Source organism: Otolemur garnettii, unplaced genomic scaffold, assembly GCF_000181295.1.
Source record: "Otolemur garnettii isolate 467f Iridium unplaced genomic scaffold, OtoGar3 scaffold00211, whole genome shotgun sequence".
NCBI classification, from domain to species: Eukaryota; Metazoa; Chordata; class Mammalia; order Primates; family Galagidae; genus Otolemur; species Otolemur garnettii.
Window position 1 is genome coordinate 1,999,321 of NW_003852606.1, and position 16,020 is coordinate 2,015,340.

General features: G+C 54.3%; 4 protein-coding genes across 4 annotated transcripts in view; 2 read left to right on the forward strand and 2 right to left on the reverse strand.

The window, feature by feature from the left end:
- The window catches only part of RPL18 (ribosomal protein L18), a 3,803-nt gene extending 2,535 nt beyond the window's left edge, over nt 1-1,268 (forward strand). Inside the window, exons 5-7 of the mRNA XM_003801522.3 lie at nt 297-420; nt 626-695; nt 1,153-1,268. Coding sequence (XP_003801570.1) covers nt 297-420; nt 626-695; nt 1,153-1,228 — 270 coding nt within the window. The 3' untranslated portion in view covers nt 1,229-1,268. The remainder of the gene's footprint in view (nt 1-296; nt 421-625; nt 696-1,152) is intronic.
- Nucleotides 1,269-3,088: 1,820 nt separating this feature from the next.
- FAM83E (family with sequence similarity 83 member E) lies at nt 3,089-11,421 on the forward strand. Its single transcript, XM_003801523.2, has 5 exons — nt 3,089-3,562; nt 4,547-4,714; nt 5,019-5,143; nt 8,924-9,365; nt 11,107-11,421. Exons 1-5 carry the CDS (start codon nt 3,089-3,091, stop codon nt 11,386-11,388), a joined length of 1,491 nt encoding a protein of 496 aa, XP_003801571.1. The 3' UTR covers nt 11,389-11,421.
- SPACA4 (sperm acrosome associated 4) lies at nt 7,025-7,408 on the reverse strand. Its single transcript, XM_012812502.1, has one exon. The coding sequence runs from the start codon at nt 7,406-7,408 to the stop codon at nt 7,025-7,027; it is 384 nt and encodes a 127-aa protein (XP_012667956.1).
- Nucleotides 11,422-12,355: 934 nt separating the features above from the next.
- SULT2B1 (sulfotransferase family 2B member 1) overlaps nt 12,356-16,020 on the reverse strand; it is a 48,588-nt gene continuing 44,923 nt past the window's right edge. Inside the window, exons 6-7 of the mRNA XM_003801560.1 lie at nt 14,973-15,153; nt 12,356-12,573 (exon numbers count right to left, since the gene is read on the reverse strand). Coding sequence (XP_003801608.1) covers nt 12,356-12,573; nt 14,973-15,153 — 399 coding nt within the window. The remainder of the gene's footprint in view (nt 12,574-14,972; nt 15,154-16,020) is intronic.

The window sequence follows — 16,020 nt, forward strand, 5'->3', positions numbered from 1 at the left end:
GCCATCATTGTTGTTTGGCGGGCCCGGGCTGGGGATTTGAACCCGCCACCTTAGGTGTATGTGGCTGGCGCCTTAGCCGCTTGAGCCACAGGCACCGAGCCAGGGTTGTGGTCTTAAAGGAGTTTCTAGACCTGAAGGGTTAAGAGCAGCTGCTATTAACCAAGGAGCTCCTGGTAATAAACAGTGGTGGAATCATACCCAGCAAGCAGCTGGGACTTTGCTGGGCTGGGCAGTGGGTGGTCCCAGCACCCCCTCTGTGGCTGGGATTCTTAACCCCATCTGCCATGTCCCTCTAGGTGTGTGCTTTGCGCGTGAGTAGCCGGGCCCGCACCCGAATCCTCAAGGCTGGGGGCAAAATCCTCACCTTCGACCAGCTGGCCCTGGACTCCCCCAAGGGCCGTGGCACCGTCCTGCTTTCTGGTGAGTGATGTTTAGTGGTTCTCAGTGGAGGGGGGGGGTCAGAGGAGTTATGTGGCTACTGGCAGTCCTTTACCCTCTCGTGTCTAGTTCATATACCCATCTCCCACCCCAAATCATTCTCAGCCCTGTAAGGGCCAGTTGGAGAGTGGCTTCCTGTAGGAGCTGAAGGCCAGGTCTCTGTCTGATCCAGTTCTCCCTTCTCCAGGTCCTCGCAAGGGCCGGGAGGTATACCGGCATTTCGGCAAGGCCCCAGGAACCCCGCACAGCCATACCAAGTGAGTATTGGGACCCCATCCTGCAGGTCCAGGCTCATCCACCCTTCCAGCTGCTTCTCTTCCTCATACCAGTCAGCCTCAGGCTCCCTATAATGGCTTTCCACATCATCTTACCCAGTTTTTCCTTCAACTCAGAGTGGTGTTGGGCTCTGTGGGCAGGTAGTATTGAAATGTAGGCTCTCAGGCTGAGTGGGCATTTGCTTGGGGGAGCCTGGGCCCTGCATTTTACCCAGGTCTTGTGTGCTCAAGTTGGGACTTTCCAGGTCTTGGGGGGCACTTTATCTGCCCTTCTTTGCATCTTGGTTTCCTGCACTGCCAAGCTTTTGTAGCAGCCTACAGCCTTCTCAAGTTGAGCAAGGTGCCTTTTGGGGGTCCTTGCACTACTTAGTTAGCCCAAGCATCACTGCCTGCCACTGTACAATAGGTACCCTCTCACCTAATCTCCTTTTCCCCACAGACCCTATGTCCGTTCCAAGGGCCGGAAGTTCGAGCGTGCCAGAGGCCGACGGGCCAGCCGAGGCTACAAAAACTAGCACTGGAACCTACTGTTTTATTAAAAAGATTTTGGATGCAGATGGCCTTCTGTGTGCTTTTTGGGCAACAGGTTGGGGGATTGACTCCTGTGGGTGAGAATGCTTTGGGGACTGCTGGCAGCACCAGAGATGACCAACCTCTGGGAACAGCTGTGCTTCCTTGTTTCCAAGGGACTGAAAGTACCCTCTGGTAGGTTTGCTTGTGGGGGAATCCGGCCCTCACCACCTCTGTTAGACTCTTCCTGACTCTTGGCATCAAAACGTGGGCTCCTCCCTTAGAGCCAGGTGTCAGGTGTTTACTACTCAGTCCCACCTCATCCCTTAAAAGACCCTGCACCCTTCCCTGGTGCTAGGGAGGGTGGGCAGGGCATGGACAAGGAAGTATGGGTGGGGTGGGTGGTAAGACTCCTGGGTGAGTGCCCAGTGGATGTGTGTTCCATGGAGCCACACCCCCTGCCTCCCAAAGACCTGGGTTGGCCCTCCTATGTTGACACAAGGGGCTGAGTTCTCCAGATCCCAGGTTGCTTGCAGCATGATCAGTAAGGCAAGAGGGACTTCCAGAAGAGCCAGAGAAGTAAAAGGTTTCCAGTGCCTGGTAGTCACTGTCCTCTGGAAAGGCAAGAGAAGGAAGAATGGAGATGGAGACCCAGACAAAGCAGCTGGTGTGTGTGTAGATGGGGGCCTGCTGCCACCGGCCTGGCCTTATTCCTTCTTTCCTTTTTGCAGGTCTTGCTGTGGTCTGGAAGAAGGCAGCTGCCTGGGTTGCTGAGATTAGGAGGAGCTACTGGTTTGCAGGGATCCAGAGTCCCCGAGGTTGGGTTAGGAGCCTCAAAGGGGGAGCTGGGACTTGGGAGGGAGGACAGGATATAGAATGGCCTACTGTTCAAAAAGTGGACCGACAGCTGGCAGGATTTAGGCAGAAATCTAGGCTAGGGTCAGCTTGGCCAGGGCTGAGCACAGATCAGAGGACAACTCCAAACAGGTCCAAGGGCTGGGACACAGGCAGCGGGCAGCCAACCTGGGGACGGTGGTTAGTGCCTTGAAATCAAGATGGGCTGTCAAGATCACAGGTTTGACTTGTAGTAATGAAACCCCCCATGAAGTGCATCGCTCCACTGCAGCAGCCCAAGGGAGGCTGGTGGGTCCTGGGACCAGGGTTCCTGATTGATGGGAGGGACTTGAGGCTGGAGCTCCTTCCTCCAAGGCAGGCATTGTGGAGGGTCAGCCAGTGAGAGCTAGTGAGCCAGCGAGCCAGTTGCTCCAGGCAAACAAATTCAGGAGACAGCTGGGCACTCCACCCTGCAGGTAGATAAGTAGACAGAAGCAGCTGGCGTTTGCCAGACAGTGGAAGAGTCAGTGTTGCTATCGGCTAGCCCCTTGTTAGGAGACATTTGAGTGGTTGAAGACAGCCAGTCTGTTGCATGGAAATGGTCAGTCAGCTGGGTCTTCAGCCTGAGCAGGTAGGTAGTCAGCCTGACCAAGTTCAGGACAGTGGAAGGTATGGGAACACTTCATGATCAGCAGACTGGAAGGGTCACACAGTTGGAGACAGTGTCAGGAGGTCAGCCTGACCGGCAGGACCAGCTAACAGAAAGGTCAGAGCTGGCCAGCCAGGCATGGTGTTAGCTGGAGACAGCAGGGAGTTGGTCTGAGCCTGAGGTATCAGGTGGTTAGTCCTGTGGGTAGTCTGATTATCAGGACAGTGAGTCCAGGGACAGCCACAGGGAACCATTTGGACTTCTACAGGGCCACCCTGGAGGCCTCTGATGGCCACATAAGAATCTGCCTGTCAGGAGACCCCAGATGATCTGTCCCTCAAAGACAGACTGACCCTCAGGGAACCACCCCTGAGTGGCCCCAATGGCAGCCTCCCAGTTGGCTGCGCTAGAAGGAGTGGAGTCTGGGTCTGGGGTGCTGCCTCTGACTGAGGCCAGCCCTGGCTGGTTATATTCTGAGGGCCAGCGGCTGGCACTAGAGGCTCTGCTGAGTGAGGGCGCAAAGGCATTCCAGGCATGTGTGCAGCACGAGGGGCTGCAGCCCTTCCTGAGTGAAGATGAAGTCCAGGGCTTGGCAGTGGCAGCTGAAGACTGGACAGTAGCCAAGCAGGACCCAATCTGGGCAGCAGAGGGTGCCACCATCACTGAGGAGGATGTGGGCAGCCTGACCTACTGGCCTGGGCAGTCGGAGCAGCCAGCACCCATCCTGCGCCTGGGCTGGCCAGTGGACTCAGCCTGGAAGGGCATCACCCGGGCGCAGCTTTATACCCAACCCCCTGCAGAAGGCCACCCACCCATCAAGGGACTGTTGCGCCAGGAAATCCGGGCTGCCCACAAGGTGGGTGCTCTGGAGTTTAGTGTTCATTCCCTAGACCTGGAACAGGGACCCTGGCATCCTCAACCTTGCCCTCTCGAGACTTATAAGTACCCTCAGGACCTGAGTTCATATCATCGAAGACTTAGGCCCCTGTCACCCGGGTGGCCACACTTTCCAGCCCCCCCAGGACCAGATGTCCACATCCCACATCTCATCCTTCCCTCTCAAGTCCCTCTCAGGGACAGCCCCTAGCTGTCCCTGCCCCTTGAACTTAATTATGACCCCCTCACCAGTGTCAATCATCCATTTTATCTTCCACACCAGGCTGGGGTCTCCATCTCCCTGCAGCCCTGGTTCTTATCTCCTCAGTCTCAGTAACAGTGTATGTGCATAATGCCCAAGGACCCTGGGAGGGAGGGACTATTAGGCCACTGAGGCAAGGCATGGTTAAATTTATTGCCTATAAGTGTCCAAGATGGGATTTGAACCCAGGCCATCTGGCTAGTGAGTCAGGGTTTGTCACCACTACTTACTCCGCCTGTAAGATCTGGGTTTTCAGCACCTCTGGGTCCCCAAAGCTCGCCTCTGGTCTAGCAGGTCACCCCTCCTACCCCCAGCAACCAAGTCATTCCAGACAACCCAGAAGTGCAATCGCTTACCCACAGTGCCCTTCAAAGGCATCCGGCCTCTAACCTCAGGGCCAGGCTGCCATGAACATTTGGGGACCTCAGTGCCATAGCTCATAGCCCAATGTAGACATGTACAGTGACAATTTTCCAGAAGTCAGGGGCTGGGGGTTTTGAGGAAGGGTCCCTCTTCCTCATCCAAGCACGGGCACTGTCTCCTCTTTGCCCCTCAAACAACCCAGGGAGTTCAGGCCCTTAAACTCAGAGCCCCTCAAAGCACCACAGCCCAGTCCCTAATGTCAGCCCTCTCCCAGACCCCTGATTGTCCCCAAACTCCAGGCTCTGTCTACATGTCTGCATCCCCTCTCCTCACTCCCAGCTGGTGGCTGTGGTCATGGATGTCTTCACTGACCCAGACCTGCTTTTGGACTTGGTGGATGCTGCCACACGCCACTGGGTACCTGTCTACCTGCTCCTGGACCACCAGCGGCTGGCTGCTTTCCTGGCCTTGGCCCAGCAGCTGGGGCTGAATCCTTGGGCCACAGAGGTAGGGCCAGGCCAGAGGGCCTCGTGAGTCCCCTGGCATGGGGGTGAGCCCTCCTGGGGGGTCCTGAATCGTAGAGATGGATACCAGTCTAGATGGTCCCCAAGATCTGACCTCCATGCCGATGGGGGGTGATCAGTTGTTCACATGAGGTCTTGAGCCACTGAGTTTGGGGTATCTTTAAGAGATGCCTGAGGCTCTGGGGAAGCTGGGACAGACACTTCTTCAGAGTCTTTGGTCACTGAGTTAGAACCAGCCTGGAAAGACCCCAGAGCAAGATGTGCCCTCCTCACCCACTCCTCACCAGAACCTGGACATCCGCATCGTGGGGGGCTGTAGTTTCCAGAGCCGCTGGCGACGGCAGGTGAGAGGCAACATGCGGGAGAAGTTTGTGCTGCTTGATGGTGACAGGGTCATCTCAGGATCCTACAGGTATGGCCCCCTATAATGCTGCCCAGGATTCTGTACCCAGCCCCCCTCAGTGTGCTCAGAGAACAGCTGCCACTCTCTCTCCTAGCCTCTCTTTACTCATCTGTAAAATGGGTCCAAATCGCCCTTTTCTAGTGAGGAGGTACTATGAGGCAGAGTGGACTTGAGGTGGAAGCCAGGCTTGCTGCTGGCCCATGGTGGCCTTAGGAAAGTTTTTCTCTCTGACCTGTGTTTCCTCATGTGGAAAACTGGGGCCACAATTTGGGGATAGGAGGATTCAAAACCAGGAGGACCTGAATTGGAGTCAGAGTTCTGCCTGTGTTAGTAACTTTACCTGAGTGTAAAAAAAGTAAGAGCCAGTGTGCAAATGTCCTGGCCCACAGGGCTCACATTCCTTCTTTCCTTTCCTTGGGATCCAATTGACCCCAAACCCTAGCTCAGCTACACCCTCTGATACTGAGCTGGTTCCTCCCCCACTCTCAATGTCAGTTTCCCCCTCTGGAAGGTGCAGTTAATAACATCATCTACCTCACTGGGTCACAGCACTGTGGGGAGTTGGGGGCATGGACTCTGGGGCTAGATGGCCTGGATTCAGATCCTGGTTCCACCAGTTACTGTGTGACTTGGGCAACATACTTTACCTGTCTATGCCTCAGTTTCCCCTTCTAGAGAATGGGCTGATTTGGTTAGTGCCTCTAGGAGAAGGTTTCTCAACAGACATTTTGGACTGAATGTTTGTTTGTCATGGGGGCCACTGTATGCACAGTGGGACAGTGAATACAGTGAGGCTGAATACAGCCTCAGCCTACAAGATGGTTGCATCACATCCCCCACCTGCCACAACCCTCTCTGACAATTATGACAACCCCCAAAGTCTCCAGACATTGCCCGATGTGCCCTAGAGAGCAGAGGTGGCCAGCTGAGAGGTGAAGTACTCGAGCACTTCAACCTCGAGTGTGCACCAGAACCACCAGGGGACTTATTAGAACACAGCTGTGGGGCCTCATGCCCATTCATGGAGTCTAGGACAGAGCCCAAGAATTGGCATTTGTTGGGAGTTCACAAGTGATACTGATACTGCCAGTCTGAGGACCACACTCTGAGAACTGCTAGTGGTTAAGACTGGATTATTTTGGGAAGTTTTTTTGTTTTTTGAGACAGAGTCTCAGAAGAGAGTGCTGTGGCATCATAACTCACAGCAACCTCAAACTCTTGGGCTTGAGTAATCCTTCTGCCTCAGCCTCCCAAGTAGCTGGGACTACAGGCACCCTTCATGATGCCTAGCTAGTTTTTTTTCCATTTTTAGTAGAGACAGGGTCTCACTCTTGCTCAGGCTGGTCTTGAACTCCTGAGCTCAAGAAATCCACCCACCTCAGCCTCCCAGAATACTAGGATTACAGGCATGAGCTACTGAGCCCTGCCAAGGACTGGAATATTTTGGAGAGTATCTACCTTCCCAGCTTCCCGTGAGGATTCGGTGGGATGATGGTGCCTGGCACGTAACATAAGAAGTGCTCCATAAATGTCTCAGCTGTCATTTATTATAATTATTATCTTATATATATATATATATATATTTTTTGTTTGTTTGCTTTTTACCATATTTCATCAACTCTAAGGTACAACCTGTGGAAAGAAACATCCTGATCAAAATGTGGAAAGCTCTGCATCTAAGAACCAATGAAATACATTAGTGTCCCCCACTGTTAAATCAGGCCTGAGTATGCTTCACCAAGCACTGGGCTCCTGGTGGACAGCCCCAGAATGGATGAAGCTAGGGCCACAAGAGGTTGTCCAGGGCCTCTGGCCATTTAATGGGGGAAGGGGGGGCACAAGGAACAGTGGAGCTGAGAGACCAGTCCCAGGCCCTGCCCTCCCTGTTGGTCACAGCAAATGTTGAGGAAGCAGCAAGCCCAGCCCCAGCACCAGACCGACAACAGTCCCTGCTGTCCGACTGCCTGCAGGGCCAGGGGCATTGTTACACAGGTTGCCAGTACAGCACTTGGAGGCGAGGGTGTAGGTGACGCCCTTGTAGGTGACAGGTTCCTCCCGGCCACATTTAGTGGCCTGCACACAGCCCTTGCTGATGATTGGACCAGTGCCTTGGGCAACCCCATGGCCTATGAAACAGTCCTCATCGTCGCCACAGCGCATGCGGGTGCCGGCACAGTACTGGGAATCAGTTGGCTCACAGTAGATGCAGTCCTTGATACCCATCGTGCCTGGGGGCAGAACCATCACCAGAAGCAGCAGCCAGCCAAGGACCATGGTGGCCTGGTGGCAGAGATAGTGCCTGAGCCAGGCCTTGGGCTTCCTGGACCTCCCGGAACTGCTGAATGAGTGACTTCCTGAAACCCCCTGCCACACAACTTTTGCCCCGTATTCTGGCCTCCCAAGGTCAGCACATGGAATGTCCTCAGTTCCCAATGCTCTGTGTCCTTTTTGGAGTCCTTGAGGTGGAGTTAAGCCAGCAGCCGCTGCCCAACAACAGTCTTGTAGAGTGGAATGAGATGACCTCACAGATCCTTCAGAGTTCCCACTGGCCACTCTGGGGGGTGAGGTCATAGGTGGGAGGAGGGATGTCACAATCCAGATGACTCTGCCACCCTGCCAAGGTAAAGATGCTCTGAACAACACCAACGATGCGGGCTGAGAGCTTGTACACTCTTGTGTGCCTCCCTTGCACACTCTCTTGTATGCCTCCCTTCTGAGGGCTTGACTTCAGCCTCACACTTTCCATGGCAACCCTGTTTTCCAGATGGACAAACTGAGGCTCAGGAAGGGAGAGTGATGTGTCTGAAGTCCTTGAGCCAGGATTAAGGCTTGGGTACATTCAGTCCCAAAGAAACTGGGAGAGAATGGAACATTTACTGAGCACTTACCAAAGATGTATGAGCTAAGATCTATGCTCAATGCTTTAAATCACAGTGGTAACAGGGACAAAAAGGCAAAGCTTGTAGCTCCTCTACATGCAGAGAGTTTGCTCCCATTTGAACCTTCCTGTGTTTTAGCTCCATATCACAGGTGAGAAAACTGAGGCACAGGGTGGGAATGGCCAGAATTTGGCACACAGCAAGTGCTTAATAAATGGCAGTCATTCTAGGAAATAGCAGAATCTTCCTCCACCCCAAAAGTCTGAGGATAGCAGAGTCTTAGTTCCTATGACTATTAGGAAACTAACCCTATCTCTTTCTAGAGAAGGAAACTAAGGTACTGAGGCAAGCCTTGGTGAGGACTGGGCAGAATCCAGGTCTGAACTGTGGTCTGATTCCAGATGATGACAAGTTTTTTTTTTTTGCGGTGGCGGGGTGGGGCGGGGGGGGAGACAGAGTCTTACTCTGTGACCCTGGGTCACAGCAACCTCAAACTGTTGGGCTCCAGCGATCCTCCTGCCTCAGCTTCCCAAGTAGGTGGGACTATAGGCACCTCCCAAAATGCCTGGTTAGTTTTGCTATTTTTTGTAGAGATGGGGGTCTCACTCTTGCTCAGGCTAACTCCTGAGCTCAAGAGATCCACGCACCTTGACCTCTCACAGTTCTAGCATTAGAGGCTTGAACCATCACACCCAGCTGATAAAAGTATCTTAAATCATGTCCTTACGTCAACTCTCGGGGGAAGGTACTTCTGTTGTTCGCATTTTACGGAGGGAGAAGCTGAGGCTCAAGAGGTCAGCACTTGCCTGAGGTCAGGCAGCCTGCCCCAGGATCCATCTGGGGACTAGGTTGGGCCTCTGGGGCTTCGCAGAAACCCTGACCTCTCCCCCCCACACTCTGTGGCCACCAGCTTCACGTGGAGTGATGCACGCCTTCACCGAGGCCTGGTGACTCTGCTGACGGGTGAAATAGTTGATGCCTTCAGCCTTGAATTCCGGACGCTGTATGCAGCCTCTTGGCCTCTCCCACCTGCATCCACTCAGGGCCCCATGGGCAGTGTCTTGGGGGGCCTGCAGCTGCCCCGCAGCCCACATCATGTGTCCCGCCGCCGGTCTGTGGCCCCTGCGTCACCCCCACCACCTGATGGCCCTCTGGCCCATCGCCTGGCTGCCTGCCGCATCTTCAAGGGGGACAGGAAGGAGTTTCCCGCACCTCCAGGCCCAGCACTCAGTGACATCTTAAGGAACATTCAACATGCCCGGCCCACCAGCGGCCCCGCAGCCCGGCCCAGTCGCTCCCTATGGGACCTGAGCCGCCTGTCCCAGCTGTCCGGCTCCAGCGATGATGACAAGGTAAGATCTGGTGGCTGCTGCCAGAAGAAAATGGAGGCAGCTTATGCCCAGAAAGGTCAGGCACTTGCCCACAGTCATACAGTGGTGCTCCCATGGGGGCTCTGCTCTCCACCATGAGAGCAGCCATGAGAGTAGGAAGCTGAGGGCCTGCTTTCTGAAATTCACAGCTGCGCCTCCACTTCCTGTACCTCCACTGTGTGCTGGACAGGCATGTGAGGGATGGCATGGGGCTGAGGTCTGTTCAGTCTCGGTTTGGTTAGGAGGAGGAATTCCATGAGGATAAGTGAAAGAAAATGATTGTAATAATAAATTCCCCTTGTGGAATTTATTTTAATTTACTTCATCACATCCTCATTCTGGGCTAGGAGGCCACCCTCTTATTATGCCCATGTTTATGGATGGGGAAGCAGAGGCTTAAAGAGGCCAAGTTGGGTGGTGCCTGTGGCTGAAAGGAGTAAGGCACCAGCCCCATATACTGGAGGTGGTGGGTTCAAACCCAGCCCAGGCCAAAAACTGCAAAAAAAAAAAAAAAAAAAAAAGAGGCCAAGTAACATGCCCAAGGTAGACACAGTCTCTCTTCTAGGCATCTTGCCATGGGCCAGGCCCCAGCTCAAGCACTTGCACAGAGGGCGTTAAAACCTTTGCCTTAGCCCTGTGAAGTGTTATTACAGTCCTCCACCCACCTGTTTCACAGATTGGGAAACTGAAATGTCAGAGAGTGATTGGAACTCGACCCTGGCTGCATTTAAATGCCCTGCTCCCCAGATTTGAGTGCCATGAGGGTGTTGGGGAGTGGGAGAGGATTAGGGAGAGCTCAATGGGATCTCCTATGCCCACTTCCCCATCTGTTTAGAGAAGGGGTTCTGGCAGAGCCTGTTCTAGTTCACTTTGTGGGCAGGGGGTGTCCCTGGCAGGTTGATTTTTTCTCTCCTAGTCTCAGTTTCATCAGTTGTAAAGTGGGCTATTGCAAGGGCAAGAGCAGAGCCATGTGGGGGAAACAGGTGGACTTGCCAGGATGCAGGCCAACCAGGGTACAGTTCTCTGTGAGCTGTGTCCCCTAGCAGCCTCAGTCTCCCCATTGCTAAGTAGGACTCATCCTGAGGGTGAGTGAGAAATTCCAGAGAACTGCCTTCCTGGTCCCAGGTAGGGAAGACACCAGCTCCCTGGGGGGATGGGTAGGGGCAAGGTCCTTGCCTGCACCTGCTCCTGAGCCACCCTCACCTGGCTTCCCCTCCCTGGGCAAATATTTGCTCCTCCCCAGGTAGCTGCCAGCTGCTTCCGGTTCCTCCCAGCTACAGGTGGGAACATGGATCCTCCCTGCCTCTGTAGGTTTGGGGGTCGCAGGCCACCTCTCTCACTTCCCTCCAGGTTCTGGAGGCTCAGGTTTTCATCTCCCTTCAGAGTTTTCTGGCCCCATTCTCCTCCCCTGCCTCCCTCCTCTGAAACTCTCCTCCCATCTCACCTCTTCCCTACCTTTCCTCCTCCCTCCCCTTTCACCTCCTCTCTTCTCTCCTCTCACTTCTCTCCCCTCTTTCTCCTCCCCACCCCATTTCCTCTCTTCTAACCTCCTCCCTTACCTCTCCATCTCTCACCTCCTTACCTCTCTCTTCTCTCCCTTCTGTCTTACATCCTTTCTCTCCAGCTTTCTTGCCCACTCTATCACTCTATGTGCTTTCAACCCACACTCCCACCCCTGAGGCCCCACAGGACTCTCCTCTCACCTCTCTCTTTCCTTCCACAGCTTCAGAAGTCTTGGGGCTCCAAGGACACCCCAGCCAAGGCCCTGATGAGGCAGCGGGGCACTGGAGGGGGCCCCTGGGCTGAGGCTGACTCCCGTCCGCTCCCTCTGGCCTGGTCCCAGCCCTGGGGCGGTCCTCTGCCCTTCATCCCTGCCCGCCACTTCTGCTATCTGTCCCCAGCCCAAAGGAGGTTTGGTGAAGATGCTGCATCCAAACCCCCAGAGGCCAGAGGCATCCAGCAGCCAGACTGGGCTTCCTTCACAGGACCTGGGGGGCAACCCTGATAGGAGCCCAAGCCAAATCTGGCTGCCCACCAGAGGAGAGCTGGATGATGAGTCAGTTCAGTGTCCCAGCCTTGGCCTTATTGTTGGGCCTTGAGCAAGGACTCTGGCCTCTTTATCTGGGAAATGGAAAGGTTTTTCCCACTTGTTCTAGAACTTGGGCAAACACAGTGCCCATCCTGGACCTCAGTGTCACAGTCCAGAAAATGGAAAATGGGCAGGAAGTCTCCACCAGCTGTGGATCCCAAACAGCCCATGTCCTACTGGGGGGTCAAGACTTCTCTGAGGAGAGGCCTGGCTGAGTGCCCATCCTCTGCTGGAATCTTGTGCAGTTACAATGTGGAACCCTAGGACAAAACTCATGGTGCCCACCATGTTCTGGAGCTGGGTAAACTGAGTCAAGGAGCTTACTTAACAGAGGGGCTGCAAACTTGTGGGGACATAACTGGTGGGGGATGGGCCATGGTGGGGGACTGGGTAGCCAGTGGAACTTTTTGTGGGTGCTAAGAAGGTGGGTCTGCAGGAGCTTCTCTTTCCTTCTTCTCAGAATAAACTGCTTCATGCCAAAAGTATGCATTTGCCATGAAAATGACCAGCCTGACCAACAAACCAAGAGTTTGGGCCCCCAGACCCTGCCCCCTCCCTTACTTGGGAGTCCTCGGTCCCCCCTCCCCTGGTCCCAGGGGTCCCAGCCCCTTCTCCCTTGGACTGCGAGTGTCCCAGCACCGCTTCCCTCAGACCTGGGAGTTGGCCCAGCCTTCTTGCTAGGAAGTCAGATGCCCAGGGCTGGGCTCCCATAGCACCTTTGTCTCTGGGTGGGGCTCCTGATCTCTAGCCATGGTGCCCTATCAGGAAGAGGCCCCCAGTGAGACTATGGGGTCCCCACCCCAGCTCCTACCCCCCTGACCCCAATGCCACCTCCACAGAGCATCAAGGAGCCAGGGCTGGAACAGAGTGTTTATTCTCAGGGTCACTGGTGGGAAGACTCCGAGGCCTGGTTGGACTTGGAGCTGGGTATGGGGCTGGGCTTGGGCTTGGGCTCAGGCTCTGGGTCCTGGCTATCCTCATCGTCGTTGGGTTCCTTGTCCCAGGGGAAGGTTGGCATTCCCTGCATCTTCTCACGGTAGACCCGATTGAAGGCTTCGCTCTGTGCTACCGTGAAGTGGTTCTTCCAGTCACCAGAGACCCCTGGAGAGGGGAGGGACACGGGTGAGCATCATCCCCACCCAGCACCCCACTTCCTGGCCTTTGCCAGAAGCACACACATTCCTGCCTCCCTCTCCCTCCACTTCCATTTTGCCCCCTTTGCCACCTGTGATGACTCCACCTTGACCTGGCCTGAGTCCTGGCATCATTCTCACCCCTTCCCAACCCTGACTCCCTCTTCACTCCCAAGTACACCTCTTTTTTTCTTTTTCTTTGAGACAGAGTCTCAGTTTGTTGCCCTCAGTAGAGTGCCATGGCATCAGCCTAGCTCATAGCAACCTCAAACTCCTGGGCTCAAGAGATCCTCTTGTCTCAGTCTCTGGAGTAGCTAGGACTACAGACACCCGCCACAATGCCCAACTAGTTTTTTTTAAGAGATGGGGTCTTGCTTTTGCTCAGGCTGGTCTCAAACCCCTGAGCTCAAGCAATCCACCTGCTTCGCCCTCCCTAGAGTGCTAGAATTACTGGCATGAACCACCATGCCTGGCTCCAGCAGACCTTTTGCCAGTCCTCTTATCCTTTTTTTTTTTTTTTTGAGACAGAGCCTCAAGCTGTCCCACTGGGTAGAGTGCTGTGGCATCACAGCTCACAGCAACCTTCAACTCCTGGGCTCAAGTGAGTCTCCTGGCCCGGCTATTTTTTGGTTGCAGCCGTCATTGTTTGGCGGGCCTGGGCTGGATTCGAACCCGCCACCTTCGGTGTATGTGGCTGGCGTCTTAGCCACTTGAGCCACAGGCACCGAACCAGTCCTCTTATCCTTCACCACTTCATTCCCTCAGTATTTTTCTCAGGTCACCTTCTCTGTGACCACTCCCTAACATCCCCTGCTAGGACAGGGCTTCCTCACTTAGGGCTCCCAGACGCCTTGCACCACCTCCATGACTAGTCTCCCCACAGGCCCCGGGTGCCAGGCTGCATGGATACCCTCATGCCAGTGAGCTAGTTCCCAGCTGTGTGCCCTGGGCGAGCATAGAGATCCTCCCAGACCCAGTCTTATCACCCAGCATCCATCTGGGGCATCATCACCTGGAAACCTGGGCCAGTGGTACTTAACAAATGCTCATGCCAGACACTACATGACACTCTCAGGGAAGTCCTGGGGAGGGGCTCCCAGTGGTGGGCTGAGTATCAAGCCCCTCTGCTTCCACATGCTAATCCCAGAACCTGTGAATGTGTGACCTGACATGGCCAAAAGGATTTAGCAGATTTAGATTTAGCATGATTAAGCTAAAGATCTTTAGAGGAGGAGGTTGGCCTGGATTGTCCAGGCCCAGTGACATCACAAGGGTTCTCATAAGAGGGAGGCAGGAGAACCAGTGTCAGGGATTAGAAGATGCTTTGCAGACTGAGGAAGAGGCCCCAGGCCCTGGACTCCAGGTGGGTCAGAAACTGAAAATGCAGGGCGTCTCCTTTAGCTTCTGGAAGGAAAATGTTCCTTTTGACACCTTAATTTTAACCCATTGAGACTGATGTCCAACTTTTGACCTCCAGAAGTATAAAAAAAATACCATGTTGTTTTGAACCACAAAGTTTGTGGCTTTCTTTTTTTCTTTTTTTTAGCGTTAGGGTCTCGGCGCCAGCCACATACACCTAAGGTGGTGGGTTCGAATCCCCAGCCCAGGCACGCCAAACAACAATCATGGCTGCAACTAAACAATGGCTGGGCGTTGTGGTGGGTGCCTGTGGTCCCAGCTATTTGGGAGACTGAGGCAGGAGACTCGCTTGAGCCCAGAAGTTGGAGGTTGCTATGAGCTGTGATGCCATGGCACTCTACCCAGGGGGATAGCTTGAGGCTCCTTCTCAAAAAAAAAATAGAGTTAGGGTCTCACTATCTTGCTCAGGGTAGTCTCAAATTCCTGGGCTCAAGCGATACTCCTGCCTTGGCCTCCCAAAGCCTGGGGATTACAGGCATGAGCCACTGCACCCAGAACTGTGGCCCCCCCCCCTTTTTTTGTGATGGAGACTCACTCTGTCACACCCTGGGTAGAGTGCCAGGGCATCATCATACGTCACAGCAACTTCAAATTCCTGGGCCCAAGTGATCATCCTTCCTCACTCAGCCTTCTGAGTAGCTTGGCTAATTTTTCTATTTTAGTGGAGACAGGGTATCACTCTTGCTTAAGCCGGACTCAAACTCCTGAGCTCAAGTGATCCTCCAGCCTTGGCCTCCCAAAGTGCTAGGATTGCAGGTGTGAGCTCTCTGGATGGACAAGGAAAACCTTAAATGGCAGGCACATGTGTCCAGTTGGTGCTAAGCCCTGTATGTGGAGTGAACCCTGAGTCCACAGTGACCTTGTTATAGTTGGAGACACTGAGGCCCACCAAGGTTAAGTAACTGGCCCTTGTCACATAGCCAGGTAGTGACCTAGTGGGCTCCACACCTTTCCGAAGGAAGGCCCCATGGCGGTGGTCCAGCAGGCTGGGGGGCAGCAGTGTATAGTTGGACATGGTGTTGGCCTTCATGACACCGAAGGTTGAGTGTGCCACAACGGAGTCCAGTGCCTCCTCGCTCAGTGGCCGTCCCAGAAATTCACAGATGTGCTGCACAGAGCTTCGAAAGTCCTGGGTGGGGGTTAGGGGAGAGGCATCAGCAAGGGGTGGGCACCTGACCCAGGAAGGAGCACAGGACCCAGAGTCTGGATGTCCTGGTTCCAACCCAGGGTTGACTGGGGGACTGTGCCTCTTTATCTTCCCATTTCTAAGCTGAGAGACTAGACTACAGCTCAAGGGTTGTCAGAGGGTTCCATGGGTGGGAGGGCCAGGGTAGAGTGGGGACAGAGGCCAGTTTGGCACCTTGTTCAAGTTAGAAACAGACATTGGCTGGTCAGTGCCTCAAACCTCCTGCTCCCCTGGGGCTCTGTCTCAAGGAGTCCCCATGATTCATCCATTCACAGGGCCAGACTCCTGGGCCTGCCTTCCCTGGTTGTTCCCCTCACCCAAGCCCCCGCCCCTGTCATTAGCCCTGGCCTTCCTGCCTTCACCGTCCTCCCTGCCACATTCCCTTCTCTGTGTCCCCACAGCCTTAGCACTGGCTCAGGCTGTGTCCTCTCCTTCTTGGACCCTCAGCCTAGCCTGCTCCCCAACCTCTCTGCCTCCAATCTCCTTCCTCATCAAACTCATTCTGCATACCCACACCAACCCTGCTATCCCAGCTCCCAATTCTTCCATGGCTCCCCAGTGCCCCGGGATATAGTCCAGCTGTCAGGCCTGACTATCAGGGACAGGTATGGTCTGATCTTCACATGGGGCTATCAGAAAGGCCCTTTGGCATTGCTACAGCTCAAATATTAACTTCCACATGACAGTGATGGTTCAAGTCACTATAGACTGAGTGCCTACTGTATACCAAGCTCTGATCCAGGCCCCTGCATAGAGATTTGCGCCTATCCTGCCATTAGCTTTTTTTTTTTTTTAATTTTTTTTTTTTTT

Coding starts and splice junctions, on each gene's coding strand:
- FAM83E (XM_003801523.2), top strand. CDS start 3,089: ATGGCAGCCTCCCAGTTGGCTGCGCTAGAAGGAGTGGAGTCTGGGTCT. Junction 3,563..4,546: donor AAATCCGGGCTGCCCACAAG/GTGGGTGCTCTG, acceptor CCTCACTCCCAG/CTGGTGGCTGTGGTCATGGA. Junction 5,144..8,923: donor GTCATCTCAGGATCCTACAG/GTATGGCCCCCT, acceptor TGTGGCCACCAG/CTTCACGTGGAGTGATGCAC.
- SPACA4 (XM_012812502.1), bottom strand. CDS start 7,408: ATGGTCCTTGGCTGGCTGCTGCTTCTGGTGATGGTTCTGCCCCCAGGC.